Source organism: Macaca fascicularis, chromosome 14, assembly GCF_037993035.2.
Source record: "Macaca fascicularis isolate 582-1 chromosome 14, T2T-MFA8v1.1".
In the NCBI taxonomy this organism is placed as follows: Eukaryota; Metazoa; Chordata; class Mammalia; order Primates; family Cercopithecidae; genus Macaca; species Macaca fascicularis.
The window spans coordinates 118,676,060-118,696,454 of record NC_088388.1 but is presented as its reverse complement, the minus strand read 5'-3'; the positions used below and the strand labels follow the sequence as shown (position 1 = coordinate 118,696,454).

General features: G+C 48.7%; 1 protein-coding gene across 1 annotated transcript in view; it reads left to right on the top strand.

The window, feature by feature from the left end:
• The first annotated feature begins 1,739 nt into the window (after nt 1-1,739).
• The window catches only part of LOC102116172 (spliceosome RNA helicase DDX39B-like), a 36,578-nt gene continuing 17,922 nt past the window's right edge, over nt 1,740-20,395 (top strand). Inside the window, 2 exon segments of the mRNA XM_045370912.2 lie at nt 1,740-2,093; nt 2,095-2,719. Coding sequence (XP_045226847.2) covers nt 1,740-2,093; nt 2,095-2,719 — 979 coding nt within the window.

Sequence of the window (20,395 nt, the reverse complement as noted above, 5' to 3'; positions counted from 1 at the left end):
AGGAGGGAAGGCTTCCTGGAGGTGGCAAACTCTAAGCAGGATTTGAAAGGAAATGTGGAATTCAGATTGGCAAGGAAAGGGGTTTTCTTGTATGCTGTTCCCCATAACCCACACTTTGAGACCCCAAAACTGAAAGCATTTTACTGTCTTTGAGCTCCAAACAATAGTCCCTAACCCCATCCTTACCCAACTGCCCTGTCCCAACAAATGGACTCAAAATACCCTTACCTGCCCTGCTAGTTCTAATTAGAACTAGGAGACAGACAGACAGACACACACACACACACACACACACACACACACACACACAGAGAGAGAGAGAGAGAGAGAGAGAGAGAGAGAGAGAGAGAGAGATGTTTGTCTTCTCCTCTTGTGGGGTCCTTACACCACCAGCTCATTTTTACCGTGGAGAATCCTCAAACTGATACAAACTCAAGACATTCCATATCAGAATTAAGTTTTCTCTAAGGCAGTGATCAAAGCGATCTTATTTACCAAGGAAATTAAGAAGGCTCCAGGAGGAATTGCCATCTAGAACCAAACTCATCAAACTCAGGTGCTTTCCTTTGTTTTTTTCTAATGAGTTTTAAGCTGGGCTCCCCCTGGGACACGAGTAAAGCCTGCCGCTTCCTGAAGTTCCTTCCTTCCCACTTCCTACCACTCCTCGGCCAGGCTCTCAGGACCCTGTCAGTCAACCCACCCTCTCCCTGCACCTCCCAGAGAGCACTCCTCACCTTCCCGACTTCTCCTTGGGCTGCTGTCTCCTTACCATCTCCTCGACTGCTGCAGCTGCTACCACCAACATGCACACACACATGTGCACACACACATACACGTGCACACACACACATGCACACACACATGTGTACACATATGTGCACGCACACATACGCACACACATGCACACATATGCACACACGTGCGCACACACATGCACGCACACACATGCGCACACACACGTGCACACACACATGCACACACACGTGCATGCACACACACTGCTGTCGCCACTTGTGGGGTTCTCTCTCTGCCTTTGTGGCAATATGGCTTCCCTCTTCCCTTCCACTGGAATCACTGTGGCCCAAGCCATGGTCACTTCTCTGTCCTCATCTTCTCTGACCTCTCAGTGGCCTTTGACCCAAGAGAACCCCCTTCCTTCTGGAAACACTCTCTCCTCTGGGCTTCCCTAACCTCTACTGACCTGGTTCTCCCCTCTCCAACTCCTTCTCAGTCCCGTTGTCAGACATCTTTCCCTGACCTCAAAATGCTGGAACAGGAGGTTCTCGGGCTAAAAGTGCAGTTTCACCACATCGTCACCAACACTGCGTCTTATTTTTATTTTAAAAAATCTTTGCTAATCTGAAGGCAAAAAACTGTTTCGTTGTTTAAATTTCTATTTCTTTCCTGTAAGACGACTCGCTAGGGCCTTGTCGTAGGCCATGGTAAAAAGTTTGGGCTTTCTTCAAAACTCCAACAGAGGAGTAGCGTAATTCAGTTTTCACCTTCACAACTCCCTCTGGCTGGCGAGAGGAGGCTGAACTGAAAGGAGACAAGGACAGCAGTGCCAGCAAGAGAGGACAGTCGCGTCGACTGGGGAGGCAGTGCAGGGCTGAGAAACGGAGGGACCTGCATGGGCTGGTGGCAAGGGTGCTGGAATGAGGGGAGGGGGAATAAGGGATGACCCTTGGGTTTTCAACCTGAGTAACTGGAAGAGTAGTAACAGCTACCATTTACAGGGGATGGCCGTGCATCAGATGCTGCTGCACAGGTTATGCATGTTTTCATCCGCTTCTCCTTCACTCTGGGGAATAGGTGCTGTTGGCTTCCCATGCCATGGTCGGTTCTCTAAATACATGCCCAGTGTCAAGGTTGTTGTGTTTTTTGGCGGTCTGTCTATCAAGAAGGATGAAGAGGTGCTGAAGAAGAACTGCCTACATATCATCGTGGGGACTCCAGGCCGTATCCTAGCCCTGGCTCAAAATAAGAGCCTCAACCTCAAACACATTAAACACTTTATTTCGAATGAATGTGATAAGATGTTTGAACAGCTCAACATGTGTTGGGATGTCCAGGAAATTTTTTGCATGACCGCACAATGAGAAGCCGGTCATGATGTTCAGGGCTACCTGGAGCAAAGAGATCCGTCCAGTCTGCCACAAGTTCATGCAAGATCCAATGGAGATCTTTGTGGATAATGAGATGAAGTTGATGCTGCATGGGTTGCAGCAGTACTACATGAAACTGAAGTACAACCAGAAGAACTGGAAGCTCTTTGACCTTCTGAACGTCCTTGAGTTCAACCAGCTGAGGATCTTCGTGAAGTCTGTGCAGCAGCACATTGCTTTGGCCCAGCTACTGGTGGAGCAGAACTTCCCAGCCATTGCCATCCACCGTGGGATGCCCCAGGGGCAGAGGCATTATCAGTATCAGCAGTTTAAATATTTTCAGTGGTGAATTCTTGTGGCTACCAACCTACTTGGCCGAGGAATGGACATTGAGCGGGTGAACATTGCTTTTAGTTATGACATGCCTAAGGATTCTGACAGCTACCTGCATTGGGTGGCCAGAGCCGGCTGGTTTGGCACCAAGGGCTTGGCTATCACATTTGTGTCCGATGAGAACGATGCCAAGATCCTCAATGACATGCAGGCTCACTTTGAGGTCGATCGCAGTGAGCTGACTGATGAGACAGACATCTCCTCCTACTTTGAACGACGTGGTAGAGGACTCCCCACTGCAAAATGTGACCATCTGTCCTTCAGGAGAGGACACATCAGGGTAGGGGTAAAGGAGACACCAATGGCCCCACCTCTGACAGCTCCCACCCCATGGCTTCCTTCTTTTGCCTCACCACCACCCCTGAACTCCCATTTCTGATTTGTCAGAATTTTTTTTATCAAAACCAAAGACAAAATATATATGTATATATAATATTATATATTATACTTATTTATTATATACTATATAATATACATATATATTTACTATACTCATATTACATACTATAAATATACCATAGTTGAGGGCACTGAGCCCAGCAAGGCCATGCCAGAGCCAGAATTCCAACCCCGGCAGTCTGGCTCCAGAATCCACAATCCAGTAGCCACGCTCACGGCCTCTATTGAGAGAGTTGAGCACTTAGTGAGATGGAGAAGACTAGGGGTGGAGGGGGGTGGTCCCAGGGTGGGAACCCCCAGGGTTGGGGCCCAGGCATCTGCATTCTTCAGCCTCCCAGTGGCCTGACCATAGGCAGGCTGTGCATAATACTCCTACTATTGAAGCCTTCCAGAAACATGCAAAGAGGCAGGGGAACAGAGGAGGAAGACCTGAGCTGGTTTTAGGAAGCTTCTTCAAGGGCAGGAGGGTCTTAAACTGAGACGGGGAGCTCTGTCTACGAGGAGATGCAGATTTAACACTCACTTTGTCTAACCCTTTCCTCCTCCACACGCCTTCCTTTCCCACTCACGCACCTGACCCTTGCCTCTTTGAGACAGATTTACTTTATTAATTAAAAAATAACTATGCTTTTTAAAATTTTTTGACGGAGCCTCACTCTGTCGCCCAGGCTGGAGTGCAGTAGTGTGATCTCAGCTCACTGTAACTCCTGCCTCCCAGGTTCGAGTGATTCTCCTACCTCAACCTCCCGAGTAGCTGAGATGACAGGCGTAAAAAATAACTGTTTTCTTAATTATAAAAGTAGATATTTGTAGACATTTGAGAAACACTGAAATGTAGGAAAAAATTCAAATAACCCATAGGTCACCCAGAGAGTTGCCACTGACATTTCCGTGTTTATTTTAGATAGAAAAACATCATTTTTTTCAACCAGAATCATAATATACATTGAGTTTGTGTCCTGATTTTTTTCACTTAAGATACAATGTAAACATCTTCTTGTGTTGTTCAATATTCTTCTAAACCAACAATTCCCATAACTACATGGCAGCCCTTGTCTGTGGGCGCCATCATTTAACCAACCCTCTCGCGGTGAACATTTCTGTTGTTTCCAGGGTTTTGTCTCTATAACTAAGCCCGTAATGAATTCCGTGTGTATGTAAACTGCTGCATGCATCTGATTATCTCCTGGAGTGGCCTTGCTCATCCTGAGTTTTGTAAGGTGTTTGATGCACATCCCTTGCCAAAGCCCTCATCCCAGCCCCGTCACCTCTCACCTTTCCTGCTGCCATAGGCGCCAACCTGTCCTTCCTGCTTACTCTATTAACTGCCCCTGGCAAGCCATGGCAAGAGGATTGCTTGAGCTCAGGAAGGTCCAGACTAGCCTGAGCAACATGGCAAAACCCTGTGTCTACAAAAAAATACAAAAACTAGCCAAGCATGGTGGCACACACCTATTGTCCCAGCTACTTGGGAAGCTGAGGTAGGAGGATCGCTTGAGCACAGAAGGCAGAGGTTGCAGTGAGCTGAGATTGCACCACTACATACCTGGGTGACAGAGTGAGACTCTTTCTCAAAAAAAAAAAATGGTAGGGGTCAGGGGAGAGCATTAGGGAAAAGAGCTAATGCATGCTGGGCTTAATACCTAAGTGATGGGTTGATAGGTGCAGCAAACCACCATGGCACACGTTTACCTATGTAATGAACCTGCACATCCTGCACATGTACTCTGGAACTTAAAAAAATAATAATTTTTTAAAAAGATGAAAAGATTCTAGAGATCTACTGTACAACATTGTGCATGTTAACAATACTATACTGTATACTTAATATTTTTAAAGAGGGCAGATCTCATGTTATATGTTTTTAAAATAACAATAAATAATAATTTTACAAAACGGCGGCAGTTTAAAAAAAATTTAAAAAAAGCAGTAAGGGCAGACTGTGTGTCCTGCCTCTGCCGAAAACCTAGGAGGGCCCCCAGCACCCCAGGCGGGTCAGCATTTGCAATGCATCGCCCATCCGCCAATTTCTCCTGCTGCTTCCCGCCATGTTCCCCTCACCCACTCTGCCTCTCTGGCCTCTTCTCAGCTCACCAAAAATCTCTGCCACTGCAGGACCCTTGCAGATGTAACCTTGCTGTTACATCTGCCAGTGACATCTTGTTCTCTTCCTGTGGCTTGTTTCCTCTCTAGCATTTGTGACTCAGCTCAAAGCCACCTTCTTGGAAAAGCCTTCACTGACCTCCCTTCACTCACCCTCTCCCCTCAGCTGTGTGTGTGTGTGTGTGTTTAAGGCTTTTTTTTTTTTTTTTTGAGATGGAGTCTTGCTCTGTCGCCCAGCCTGGAGTGCAGTGGCATAACCTCTACCTCCCGGGTTCAAGCAATTTTCCTGCCTCAACCTCCTGAGTGGCTGGGACTACAGGTGTGCACCACCAGGCCCAGCTAATTTTTGTATTTGTAATAGAGACAGAGTTTTGTCACATTGGCCAGGCTGGTCTCGAACTCCTGACATCAGACGATCTGCCTGCCTTGACCTCCCAAAGTGCTGGGATTACAGGCGTGAGCCCCCACACCCGGATCCTTTCTAACGCTCTTTACATTTTGTAAATATTTAGTTGCATTTTGATGTGTTCATTTCAAGTTTCCCCTGATAAATGGCACTCTCTGTGGGGGCAAGGACTTAGTTTCAGGCAATGCTATCCTCCCAGGTTCTAACCTAGTGCTTGTCAAAAAGTAGGTTCTCGGAAAATATCATCCAATTGTCTTCCAAAAAGGTTGCACTCACCTCCCCTTCTGCCAGCAATGCATGAGAATGCAGTTTCACTAAATCCTCACCAGCACCAGGCATGATGCTTTAAAAACAATGTTTGCTAATCTGATGGCAAAAATAATAGTTGATTATTTAGATTTGCATTATTTTGACTCTTAGTGAGGTTGAACATTTTGAATGTTTACCAGTCTTCTTTTGTGATCAATAATAAAAAGGCCTGTTCATGACCTCATCCATAAAGCTGTTCCAGAAAAGGGCCTCAGCTTCTGAACTCTTCTAGAAGTCAGCATTTATTCCTGAAGTCTAACCTCAATCCTTCCTGCTGTTGTTTCCTTTTTTCGCTTCCTCTTAATGAGCTCCTTGTGGGGCTGGCGAGAAAGCATATAAGTGCCCTGTCACTGGGCATCCCTTTCCTGCCTTTTCTGCCCAGTGTTGGGGAGCAAAGCATGCATGTGTCCCCCTCCCTATGCCCCCAAGCTCTGAGCGGCAAATTAAATGATTCGATTCGAGAAGACAGGCTGCTCTGGTGAGATGCAATCATCTCTGACTAAAATCTCTTTCTCAGATATATAATGGTCTAATCAATATTAATAGAGAGGCTTATCTGTTTTCCTCATCTCCCATGTCCTTAAGAGTAGATAAAATGCTTGTAAAATAGGGTCCTATTCAGCATATACTGATTGCTTCCAAAACGCATTTTCTCAAGATCTGTCATCAAGTGAGAGTCATTACTGAGCAGCTAGGCCCAGCACCACCGTTGACAAATTTGGGGAAGATTCTTTGATTATTTGGCCCAACATGTGATTTAAGGGCTGCAACTTCTTTGGCTTCCAAATTTGTTCTTGTCTGTCCTACAGGGGGATCTTGGAAGCTGGTGGAGTTTTAGATAAATGCCGGTTGAGAGGAGGGGAGGCTGAGGGGTAGGCTTTGGAACTGACGTGCCATCTTGCCTTCTTGAGAGGAGACCACAGGGCCTTGGGAGGTGAGTAAGTGCCCTGTCCCGGCGGTAAGGAAGGAGCAGTGAGCAGACACCCCTGGCATCCCATATCGGAGGCCCATCTCCACGGGGAGGAGAAGCCAGAAGAGGACAGGGAAGCTTCAGAATGTGGGCGGCTGGGAAGGTCAGCTGGGCCCTAGGCAGGGATATGTTGAGAGCAGAGGCCTGGACTTGGCATCCCAAGGCACGTGTCATGATCGGCTTTGCCACTAACTAACTGTGTGAGCCTGGGTAAGTCACCCAGACTCTTTGAGCCATTTTGTTTTCCTAATCTAGGAAGAGCCCAGTGCCTTCCAGACTCAAGTTCTTATCCCCCATCCACCCCAATTTTCATAACGGTGCAACCCAGCAAGTGGTTCACACAGTGTGCGTAAAAATCATCAGGGTAACAAAACAGAAAATTTGAACCAACTTTAAAATCCACAAATGACTAAGCAAGCTGCAAACATGTGGCAGACCACCGGGTCAGACCCAGTGTATCACATATGACATGCATAACATGTAATCCAGTGCAACCATTTACATGGAGGTCTATACGTACCGACACAAAAAGTCTACCAAGTCATATTGCTGGGTGAAAAAGCAAGTTGCAGAATGACTCATACACTGTGAGGGGTGGGGAGAAACAGAACACGGTGCATGCATGTCTGCAAATGCTTAAAGAAAGTCCGAAAGGATGTAAAAAGCTGATAACAGTGGTTACTTCTGAGTTACCCCCTGCAGGGAGGGGTATATGATCAAGATGGGCAGAGAGAGTCAAAGGGATTTTTAGCATTCTCTGTAATCATTTGAATTTTTGAAAGGGGAAAGTCATTCATCCATTTCTTGTATAAATAATAATTGTTAATAAAGACACTTAGGTCAATTGAATTTCCACATGGAGAGAAGTTTATCTTCATCCCCTATTCCACATTATCACAACCACAAAAAATCCCAGATGGATCACAGACCTAAGTGTCAAAGTCCTAATAATGAAGCTTTTACAAGGAAACATAGAATATTTTCAAGAGATGGTGGTAGGAAAAAAAATTTGAACAGTACATAAAAGGCATTCACTAGAAAGAAAAAAAGCCAATGAGTTAGATTATGTTAAAATTAAGAAATCTTCAAAGAGAAGGTTCCTGCTCCCAGTGTAAAGCTGATGGCCAACTGGCAACCATGGGAGGACAGCCAGAGTTGGAAAAAATCATCGTTCTGGGACAATCGCAGTAAAGATCGGTTCAGGCAAGAATCATCAGTGGATGCTAAATCCAGAGCACGTTTTGATGAGAAGCAGAATATTTGCATGGTCTCAACCTGCACATCCCCACTGGTTGCTTATTAGTTTCAAGGGAAAAAATTGTAACTCTACAATGGATAAATGGGACACCACCTTGACAGGATGATTTAAATTAACATCAGTCATGAGGGACATTGTGTGGATCCAGGTGTCCGACCCTAAGAAGGACATATCATTTATATATTATTCCATTCAGCAATGCAGTATTACCTCTAATCATAATAAAATATCAGACAAACAAAATGAGGAATGTTCTATTTAAAAGGGAAGTGGGGGAGAGATTGCATTCTTCAAAATGTCAATGTCATAAAAGACAAAGAAAGGCTATGATGTGTTCCCAATTAAAGGAGACTAAGGAGGCATGACAACTAAGTCCAATACCTGATCCTAGATGGGATTCTGTATTGGAAGGGAAAATGATAAAGTACATTATTAAATCAACTGAAAAAAATTGGAACGCAGGAGATCAGATCAAAGTATTGTATCAATGTGAAATTGACTGAAGCTGATAACTGTAGTATGGTCACATAAGAGAATATTCCTAAGAAATAGGTATTTATACACTGACCTATTTGGGAGTGAAGAGTTGCCATGTATGCAACTTACTCTGCAATGGTTCAGAAAACTTGTGTGTGTGTGTGTGTGTGTGTGTGTGTGTGTGTGTGTGTGTGTTTGTGTAGAGAGAGAGAGAAAGGTGTGGAAAGAGGGTGCAAATAATAAAGAAAATGGTGTAAAATGGTAACAAAAGGTGAATCTGAGTAAAGGCTATAATAGAACTCTTGTACTACTTTTATTCTCATAACTTTTCAGTGAATTTGAAAATATTCCAAAATAACTTTAAAAATAGAGAGTGAAACAGCATGCTACAAAACGGAATAAAATATTTGCAATACAGATGTCCAACAAGGAATTCATAATCAGAATATAAAAAGAATTCCTGCAAGCAAGAAAAAGATAAATTACCCACTAAAAAAATGGTCAAAAGACTTGAAGGAACACTTCACCAAAGAGGATATTTGAATGGCTAATTAACACAAGGTGCTCAACTTCATTAGCCATCAAAGAAAGGCAAATGAAAACCAAGACACAATATTGCCATACACCCATCATAATGGTTAAAATTAAAAAGGCAGGCAATTCCATGTGTGGCCAAATAAATAGAGAAATTGGAACTTGTCATTTCTGGTGGGGCTATGAATTAGAACAAGCCATTCGGAAGAGTCTATGGGCTGGACACAGTGGTTCACACTTGTAATCCCAGCACTTGGGGAGGCCAAGGCAAGAGGATTGCTTGAGCCCAGAGTTTGAGATCAGCCTAGGCAACATAGTGAAACCCTGTCTCTACTAAACATAAAACAACAAAAATAGCCAGGCATGGTGGTGCACACACCTGTGGTCTCAGCTACTCAGGAGGCTGAGGTGGGAGGATCACTTGAGCCCAGGAGGTCAAGGCTGCAGTGGGCTGTGATTGCACCACTGCACTCCAGCCTGGGCAACAGTGAGACCCCCATCTCAAAAAAAAAAAAAAAATAGTTTGGCTGTATATTAGTTATCTATTGCCATGTACCAAATGACCACAAAACTGAGTGGCTCAAAACAACAAACACCTATTATCTCACAGTTGCTGTGGGTGAGGAATGCAGCAGGCCAAGCATGGTACCTCTGGTTTGAAGTTTCTCATGAGGTTGCTGTCAAAACTGTGAGCCAGAACTGTGGTCTCATCTGAAGGCACGACTGGGGAAAGGTCAGCTTCTAAGTTCACTCACATAGTTGGTGGCAGTATTCAGTTCCTCTTAAGCTGTTAGCTGGAGGTCTCCCTCAGTTCCTTACTATGTGGGCATCTCTCTTCATGGGGCAGCTCCCAATATAGGAGCTGGCTTTCTTCAGAGTGGGCAAGCAAGAGACAGCACACAAGACAGAAGCCACAGCATTTTCCTAATCTAATTTCAGAAGTGACGTCCCATTACTTCTGCCATATTCTATTGTCAGAGGTGAGTCAGTAAGTCCAGCCTACACTTGAGGGGAGGAGATTACACAAAGATGTGAAGACAAAAAGGAGGGGAGCACTGGGGGCCATCATAGAGGCTGCTACCACAGACAACATCTCTGAAGCTGAACACAAGCATATACTCTGACCTAGCAATCCCACTCCGGCAGAACTGCATGCATATGAGCACCAAAATATTATACAAGAATGTTCATGGCAGCACTATTCATAATAGCCCAACTGGAAACAGTCCAAATACCCATCAACAGAAGAATGGAAAAATAAATTGTGTATAGTCATACAAAGGAATACTACACGTCCATGAGAACAAACAAACTACAAGTACATGCAATATAAATAAATCTCAAAAACAGTGCTGAGGGAAATTTTGCCAGACACAAATGACTACATAGTGTATAGTTTCATTTATATAAAGTTTTTAAAAAGGGGGACAAAATGAAGTTAGAAGTCATAATGGCGGCTGCCCTTGGTGGAGGAGGGGGAAAGCCTGGAAGAAGGCAAAGGGAACTTCTGGGATCTCGAGATGTTTCTGTTTCTGGATCAGATGCTGATTTTCCAGGTGTGCTCACCTTGCAAAAATCCATTCAGTTGCACATTTATAAATATGCACCTTCATGTACATAGCCTTCAATTAAAAGCTTCCATTAACAAGAATAATCTGGAGACTTGTTGTTAAGTTCAGATTCTAGAATCACTTATGGCCCCTCTCAAAATTCCAAATCAGTGAGTGAAGGTGGGGTGAGTAGAGGAGAGTTGTCCCAAAGTCTACCTTTGGAACAAGCTACCAGGTGAGTCTCCTTGTTCTGGGTCACACTTGGAGAAACACTGGCAACCAATTTCCGTTTTAATAACAAGGCAATTCTGAACCCAGGAGGCAGAGCTTGCAGTGAGCCAAGATTGCACTACTGCCCTCCAGGCTGGGTGACAGAGGGAGACTCCGTCTCAAAAAACAAAAACAAAAACAAACAAAAATAACAATGCAATTCATGTGTATGTAGTGACAGCATGGGAGAGAGGGAATATTGTAGTACAACCATCATTTCAAAATCTCCCTTTGCCTCTGCCTGAGGGTATATAATGTGGGTCCCGAAATCTGTCCACCGAAAGCACCTTTCTTTGGCTCTTTAAAGAAAGTTTTTAAGAGTCAGGTTCCTACTAGAATAGTAGGAATACCATGGGTAAGGAACTTGCCTGTCTTGTTCACTACTGTACCCCACCCAGCAGAGTGTCTCGCTTACAACAGATAAATGAATTAGCTGACTCATTGAATGAAACATGAATGGCTGAAAGATTGAAATATGGTTTATCACACATACACACACACACGCATACACACACATCACATGCACATACACACACACACACACACACACACAGCATGATGCAGAGGATTGTCAAATCCCATGCAGGGAGGCCCTGAAGAAAGGATCTTCAGTCAGAAGGTTTCATCCCCTCTAGGAGTCTTTCTCCATTTCTTCCCAGGGATGTCCCTAGTCTCCTGGTTGTATGATGATGCCCAAGTATCTCAACCTCTCCACCTCTCCTGAATACCTGTGCTACTCATCACATCCACCAGATAATATGGTTTTGGTTTCAACTCCCGAGGGTTCAAACTGCCTTCCCATCACCATCAGACTCTGGGGCGGTGGTTATTGTGATGGAGGAGCTATCTCTCAACATCTTCAGATTGGATGTTCATACCTGCACAAAACTCATGACAAGGATGTCTTTTCAGAACCTCCAGGCTGTGAGTACACAGCCCAGCAGTGCCCCAGCTCTTCTGTGCCTATTCCTACCATAGCAATTATGGCATTGATTGACAGTGTCCGTATCTATATTGTCTCCTATAGGAGACTGCATTCCCCAAGGCTTAGCCCAGTGCCTGGCACCTCATAGGTACTTTATATATGTTTGTTAAATTGCCTGAATGGAAGGAAGTAAATCTGAGAGCCCCTTGCCAGGAAAATTTTACTTCCTAGTCTACTGGGCCTGTTCTTGCCTGGACCCTGTCACCACCTCCCTCTCCTCACTGTGCCTCCTCCTCTTCCTGGGCCCTTTTTGTCTGCTCCCATTGAAGCTCAGCACCACTCCTGCCTTTCCTTACCTTCACCTGGGGACAGGGGCCCCTTTCTCAACATAATTCTCGCCTTCATTATCCCCCACAGCCTGATCACTGGACCAAACTCCCAGCCTTGCCAATCAAGCATCTTCTCCAGGCCTCCTTCCCCAAACCCACCACCACCCTCTCCCTACGGAGATGCTTCCAAGCTGTGCACACCTCCCACGGGGCCTAAGAAGGGAAGCCTCCCCATTCATACCCTCACTCCTACCTTCAGAATGGAAATCATCAGCCCAGTTTAGAACCACATGTGGTTAAAAACTTTAGAGAGGGGAGGAGCAGACAGGCAAGGTAGCCAAGGGCACGAAGAAACTTTTGGGGAGTGATGGATGTGTTCAGTATCTTAATTGTGCCGACACTTCACAACAGTATCCATAAGTCAAAACCTATCCAATTGAACACATTAAGTGTGTGCCATATGCACTATGTCAGTTATGCCTCAATAGAACTGTTTTACAAAAACAACCAAAAAAACCAGGAGTAACTTTGGAGAGCATGCAGCCTGGGGTTCCCAAATGGGGTTTCACATCAGAATTACCCTAGGAGTTCGTTAAGAAGATGCAGATTTACCCTCAGAAGAATGGAGTCCTAGTTGTTAGGGGTGGAGCCCACGAATCAAGGTTTTCTCAGCAAACTTCCCAGATACTCCTGATGCAACCAGCCCAGCACTTAAAAACCAATAATGCTCGGTGTGGTTCTGGACCAGCAGCGTCAGCATCATTGGGAGCCTTAATAGAAATGCACATTCTTGACCTTTTGAGTCAGACACTCTGGGTGGGCCCCAGTAGTCTTTGGGTTAACAATCCCTCCAGGTGATTCTGAGGCTAGCTACAATTTGAGAACCACTGATTCAGACCAAAGTGTCATCTAACTGATGATGAAAATAAAGTCCAGAAAGAGGAAGTGACTCACACAAGGTCTGTCAGAGGATTCTAAGAGTACAGTCTTGACCTTAAATATTCCATCTCCCTGGCCAATACTCATGCTGTGCTTTTCAAGACAAATGGAAAGTTCCAAGAAAAAGTATATGACTGGCCCTAGAGTAGGCTGAGCTCTGTCCCCAGGGAGTTACAGAGACTTGGCCATGACGGACCTACCAGGGCAGCAGGTGTGGTGAAGGCATAGACAGCCCCTCACTCCCCTGTGGGGTCAGTGCTTCTGTTAGTGGTTACTGAGCACCCTGCTGTGCCTGACCCGTGCTGGGTGCTGAGACACAGGAGGAATAGGACAGCGCCCTTGTTCTCCGGGGACTCCCCATCCAACAGGGCGTGCAGAGGCCTGCCCAGACCACCATGATAGGCTGATACAAGTAGGGGAGGCTCGGGCACAACTGTCTGGAAGAGGGGACACCCTGCCCAGCTCACCACACTTGTGCTTCTGCTGTCCCACTCCCCTGGACCCTTCCCTTGTCACCTGTCTCTCTGGTCCCCCATGTTCCCAAACCCAGTCCCCTCACTTTTCTTCCCATCAGCACAATGAACACAGGCTGCCTTTTTATATTAAACTTTAGAGAATAAACAAAGAAGATACCAGAAGTCTGGCTGCCACAGGCCAAATTTCTGATCCTGCCAAGACCAGCAACTCAGTCCCGAGTGCTTCCTTATTCCACAGAACACAGTCATTCTGCGGCAATTCCTTCCTCTCCATTCTGATGCCCCTCTTTTCCTAAAATGTAGCACCAGATGGACAGGATCTGGGCAAGCGGTGGGTGAGAAATGGGCTTGGACCCCTCAGTCCTCTCCACAACCAGGCCTGGAAGGCCTGACCTCTTGACCCCATTGCCAAGAGCAGATCAAGCTGCTTCTCCTACAAAGGCATTTCCAGAAAATGTTGGCCACAGGACAGAGGGAGAAGAGCTTCAGGAGAGAGGAGGGCACAGCTGGGTGCAGAATCAGTACAGGATGCCCTATGGAGGGATTGGGAAGCTGGAAGGCTCTATCCTTCCATAGCCCCATTTGCAAATCCCCTTACACCCATTATACACAGTAATCCTCACAATAGTCTTTAAAGAGGTAGAAATAGTCTCAAAGGGGTGCAGTAGCATGCCTGAGGAGAGGAAATAAATAAACATTGACCTGGGCTTACTGCATTCTGTGGTAGGCAGAAGAAAGTCCCTCCCAAGGCATCCACCTCCTGGTCCCCAGAGCCTGGGACTATGTGACCTTCCACAGCAAAAGTGACTTTGCTGATATGATTGAATTAAGGATCTGGAGATGAGGAGATTATCCTGGATTAGCCAGGTGGACCCAGGGTAGTCACAAGGGCCCTAATAAGTAAAGCAAAGAGTGGGGGGTCAGAATCAAAGTGCTGCAGCCTGGGCGGACTTCACAGGCTTTGAAGAGGGAGGAAGGGGCCACAGGGCCGAGGAACCACAGACTCTGGAAGCTGGCGAAGGTAAAAACCAGGCTCCCCTTCAGAGCCTCCAGCAGGAATGCAGCCCTGCCAACACCTTTGTTTGAGCCCAGCGAGGCCCATTTGGACTTCTGACTCCCAGAACTAGAAGATCATAAATGTGCGTTGTTTAAGCCACTAAGTTTGTGGTAATTTGTTGCAGCAGCAAGGGGACACTAATCCAAGTCCCCAACAGAGGGCAAAGAAGTTTGCCGACAACGTCTCCTGGGATGGTCTCAGCAATCCCGTGGTCTGGTGTTATCTCCCGTTTCACAGATGGAGGCACTGAGGCTCGGAGGGTGGAGTGGCCTGCCCCAGGCCACCCAGCTGCTCTCAGGGCTGGGCTCCTTAGAAGCAGAGTTTGAGGCAGAGATTTGGGGGCGTGTGGCTTATTGAAGGAGCTCTCTTCAGCAAAACCTGTAAAGGAGTGAGGGAAGCAGCGATGGGGGCTCAGGGCAGTCAATCCTCAACCTGATGCATGTGTCACTCTGGGGCATTAATCAGCTGAGAAAGTTCTCCCCACTCCGGCAAGGGGCTCAGCCCTTTGTACGCTCGAGTCGGCCAGTCGTTGGGTGATGGCTGCAGTAAGGAGGGTTTGGAGGTAACCTCCCGGGCTCGCACAGGTCCCTGCACAAAGGGAAGCTGTGGATGAGCACACCAGCCCAGTAAAGGGGACACGGGCAGGTCACATGGTGCTACACAAGTGTGGTCATGCCTGTGGCCAGGAGTATCTGTGGGATGGCCAGGGAGCAACGTGCCATCAGTGTGTCATGGAGCAGTGGCTGGCGCCAACGTGTCCAGGCACTGTGAGATGCCAGGGGGGGGTTAGGTGCCCCTATGGTGCCCAGGCCTCCCTGTCCCAGCAGCATCCTCACCCCATTCACCCCATGAGTAGGAGCTGCCTCCTGGAAAGGGAAGCTGCAGTGTCAGTACCTTCTGACAGTAGCACCTCGCCCCTCCCACCGGCTCCTAGGACCAGAGCCTCAAAGGGTTCCAATCCTCTGAGGAAATTGGATGTTAATGGTGTTCACGGTTCCCTTTCTTCCCTCTCCTCCCCACCCTCCTTCTTTTTGAGCCTGTCCCTGAAGCTATTAATATCCAACTTGAACGAAACGGCAACTGTATTTCAATATTTCAACTTTCCCATTTTATTTGCCACAAGCTGGGTTGTTTATCCACAGGCCGTGAGAGGAACGGGCTCTTTCTCCATCCCAGCCCATGCTCTGATGGCTGATAATACAGAACATAACGGCCATTACCTGGGCTAGGCAGAAACTGAGTGTTTCATTTTCTGCGTGTTTTCTGTGGCGGGGGCTCCTGCTCCCACCAGGAACCCTCACACACATGTCACAGGCTGCTCTAATGGAGCAGAAATGGGTTATCCGGGGAGGGCTGGCTGCGGCCACAGAGAGTGCCGAGAGGGTCTCCGCCTATTGCCACTCCCTGCCACAGGCTGGTGGCCCAGGACCCTCAACAGGACAGGACAAGGGAGGGCGGGTGGAAGGCACCACAGGAGACGTGGCTGTCAAGGCAAGAGACTGGAACACTGCCCAGAGGATGACCAGGGCCGCTGCACCTGCCATTTGGAGAGGAGTCTGCTGTGCCTGATGTCTTCTCAGCCCTTGAGGATCCTAACAAGAATGCTGGGGCTCACCCCCTTCCACAGGTGGCGAAACTGATGCCCAGTTAACCTCATCTTTGCCTGTGGACACCGGTGTGTGTCAGTGATAGAGCTCTTCTGACTCACAGACTCCCCCACCTTGGGCTCCAGCTCCCCGCTCTAGGGTGGGAATAAGACGAGGCTTCCCGAGGCCAAGCTGCTCTTCCCTTCCAGACCAGCACCTCCAGCCAGCAGCCAACAGCAGCACGTGCTTCCCACCAAGCCCCTTGGCCCCCAAAACCCAGTCTCCTCCATCACACCAGGTGGCAGGTGAAGGCCAAAGGCTGACTTTAACCCCTCAAAGCCAAATGCTGCACAGTTCTTCCCCTAGCCCAGGCACCCAGCCCCACCAATGCCCCAGACAGTAGTGGGGACCAGTTTGTCCCAAAGACAGGCTGACCTCACTCCTGATGGGAAGTTAATCGGGGGCCAATTTGCCCGGGACAAAGGGACCCTGGAAGACAGAACACCCCAGATTGCTCCTGGGCGTGGCTAATGGGCCACGGAGCAGTCTGCCAAGTTCACCCGCACGGTGGGTGGTGCCCCCTCCCCAGGAGGAGAGCTGGCCATGTAATTACTAGAAGCTGCTGCTTGTGTGGTGCTCCTGCTGCATGCCATGCACTGTGCAAGGAGCTGACATGTGTCATCTCATGGGAGCAGCACATCAGGTCTATGACAGATCACATGAACCAACAGTCCCCACTTATTAAGGCCTTTTTCTTTATATTGCATCCTCTTAAAAACCTCGAGAGACCATCATGACAGACAGAATGAGCCTCCGTTTGCTGGAGAGGAAGGTAAGGCTCAGAGAAGTTAGGCAACTTCAGGGTCCCCCAGCTGGTCAGTGCAGGGCTTGTCTCCAGGCCCGTAAGAGCCCGAGGCCTGAGCCGTTTCCACCGTGGCTCCCACAGAGGGTACCAGAGGCAGGCAGAGGAGCGCTTCCATGTCCAGGACAAGTCCACACACTGGGCACTGGCCAGGAAAGTTTCAGGTGCCCACCCCCCACAGTCACAGACAGCAGCCCACGCAGACAGCCAGGCTGTCAAGGACACTTTGCCCTGGGAGGAGAAAAGAGCCCCGCCCTGGCCTGCCCAGGACACTGCACTCATGAGCCCACACTGGGAGCACATTCGACTCTGCAGGAGACACTTACTGAGCGCTTAGTCCTGCCAGATTCTGTGCTAGTTTACAGGCACATGCCTAGTAATCAGCAGAGCCTGGCAAAGGTGCCCCAGCTCTGCCTCCAGGTCTGGTACTGTTTACAGCCCACTATCTGTTCCCTGTTATACACACCCCCAGAAAGTCATCCATGTACACACGCACTTACACACACACATATCTACACACACTCCTGCTCCTGTCTGTGCACTGCCACTCTCACATAAGCATGAGTGTGCACACACACACACACAGCCTTCCCTAACCAGCCACCCCTAAACTAGGTCAGGCCCTCTAGCCAAAATGAGGAGGAACGGAACAGATGGAGGGATGCAGCGTCTCAGCAACAAAGTTCCAGAAGAGGGCTTAGAGGAGAGATAGGAGAGGGGACTGGGGAGGGTGTCATGTGCTCAGGAAGAGTGGGCAGACCTGGGGAGACAGCAGATGCTTTCTGCAGGGAACCCTGGGTGTGAGTCTGACATTGGAACAGGCTGGACTCAGGCAGCCCTGTGGCACCTTTAGGGATGGCTCAGAGAGGTGGGACCCGGTGGTGATTGGAGGGTTGGCTCCAGGGAAGGTTTACAGACCTCCTCTGAGCCTCCGTTCCTCCATCTGTGAAATGGGGGGATGCTGAGAGTCAATCACCTGCCTCTGCTCCCACCCCACCAATCACAGCCCACACAGCTGGGCACGAATTCTACTGAGCATTGTTCTCTGGGCTTCACGTGAATGACATCACTGATCTTCAAGCCCACCCTAGGAGGTGGGTGTGGTGCTACAATCAGCCCCATTTCCAAGCAGAGAATTAAGGCACAGCATTTGCTGAAGGTCAGAGTGAGGCAGGCTGAGAAGCCAGGCAGTGGGCCCCGAGGCCTGGGTCCCTCTCACTATCCCTACCCACCACCCTACCCCTCTCCTCACAGCACCGAGGCTCAGTGAGGGCAGCAGGCATTGGGGTTCACAGTATAGGGAGAAGAAACCCCAAAAGGCCTCTTGTCCAGAAGCATCTACCCAGCTGACTTCCCCCAGGCCTTTAAAATGAATGTAGGCACTATCTCCAGAAGGTCACTCTTAAAAGACAATCGATACCTAAGAAGGCCTTCGCCTGCGATCTCTTCAACAGAGATTAGTCATTAGGGTTGGTTAGTTAGAAGGTTGACTTTGATTTTAGACAGAGGCATAGACAGAAATGTGGCCTGGAAGAAGAGCTCAGAACCATTCAGGAAGCAGACAAGGACAGGCTGCAAGGGACAGCTGATGGGGGAAGGGCCGAGTGGGGTAAGGTTGGGAGCACTGGGTGTCAGTTGCAGGGATGTGGTAGGGTGCAACACAGCCATTTTCCCACTGTTTTTCTGCAACACAACTCTGTTTTTCATACATTTTCCCTGGAAGTGAAATACTAATTGAAGAGGAGAGAGCAGCTCTGGCTAAGATGGAGACAGGATGGAGGGAACAAAGCCCTAATCACTCGAGCCCTGATTACCCTCCCGCCTATGGCATCCCTAGGGCCTTGGGGCCCCCAGAAACCCAGTTTGCAAACCACAAGTCTACTGTAAAGAGTAGTGGCCCTGGAGTCAGGGTCCTGGGACCCACTTGCTGTGTGACGTTGAGCTGGTCCCTTCCCCTCTCTGGGCTTAAGCAATCTTACCTGTAAGTTCTCTAAGGGGTCTCTCCTGACTATGACACTCTAGTTAAGTGGGGAGAGAAGAAAAGGAGGTTGGCCAGGAGTGGCCTTTACCGCCGAGTGAGGAGCTGCGTTGAGCCAGGCAGCCCATGACAGCCACGGACACACCACCCTGTCTGGCCTGACTCTGTGGCCACACCTCCCTTACCCCTGAGTCCTGACCTCAGCACCACGCAGGCCTGCATGGTGCAGGCCTGCACCAGATGACAGATGGCAAAAGAAGATGAAGTCTGGTTCCTGGAGTCCTGATCCAAGGGTACTCCTGATCTTGACCTCTCCCAAAGTCTCCCCGCATCCTTCCAGTCTCTTACTCCTACACTTCCATGCGAAGAGACCATGGGGCTTGGTGGGTTGCTATCAAGAGGTTGGAGTCAGCAGCCAGAGCTAGAGCCCCGTCCCCATCACCGGGCTGTGCCTTTGCAGGCTATTAGGAAACATTATCACATTTGCTGCCCTTAGTAACCCTGTGGGGCCAGGAGGGCAGAGAGGATTCCTTCCCATGTATAGCTGGGATGTGAGTCTCAGTGGGATAAAGTGACTTAGCCAAGGTCACACAGCTTAACCCTGGTAGAGCCATAACTAGGACCAGGCCTTTCCCATGGTGTGACTCCTGCAAGGCGGGATTCCCAGCCTGTGAACCTGTCAGCACCAGGGACAGCTTGGGAAGGGAGATGCCCAGACTTCCTTTTGGGGACATGGTAGAGTGTGTACAGAGCCCAGTTAACAATAGAGGCTGCCTCCAAAGAGCTCATGGGGCAGGGCAGGAGGGCAGCCAAGGCCCCTTCTACCTCTCCTTGCACCTGCTAAGGAAAAGTGGAAGGGGCCTTGGCTCTTCCTTGGGCATGCAGCACTGTGGTGGCCACTTGGAAGAGTGATGTTTGGCACCTGGCAAGCAAGCCAGCAGGAAGACGGAGCCATGGCTGCAAGAGTGCCAGCAGGACCTAGACACCAACTTGGCAAGGCCGGGAGCAGAGCAGTCAGCTCCAAGACAGAAGGCTCTCGACCTTGGGTGGAGGAATAACTGGAACCCCATATAGAAGCAAACTCAGACAGAAGCCCCCAGCCGTGGCCCAGGGCCAGCCCACCTACCCCTCATGCTGCAGGGCTACAGGGAAGGAAAGGTGTTTCTGAAGTGTGCATGGGAGCCCCGGATATAGGATCTGGGGCAAGGCTTTGAAGGAGGAAGGTGACAGGGTAAGGACGCTGAGCTGTCAGAGCCAAGGGGCAGGGCATGCAGCGGAGACTGGGTGTTGGCAGAAGGTCTGGGAAGCAGGCATTGTCCCCCATCCGAGCCTGCCCTCTTATCTGATGCGTCTTCCGCAGGCCTGGGCAGCCTTCGGGGTTGGGGGGCACCGCAGGCCCCCATCTGCCACTGGAGAGGTCCTCAGCAACCCCGCCTGTGTCCTCCCCAGCCCATTCCTCCTGCTCACCC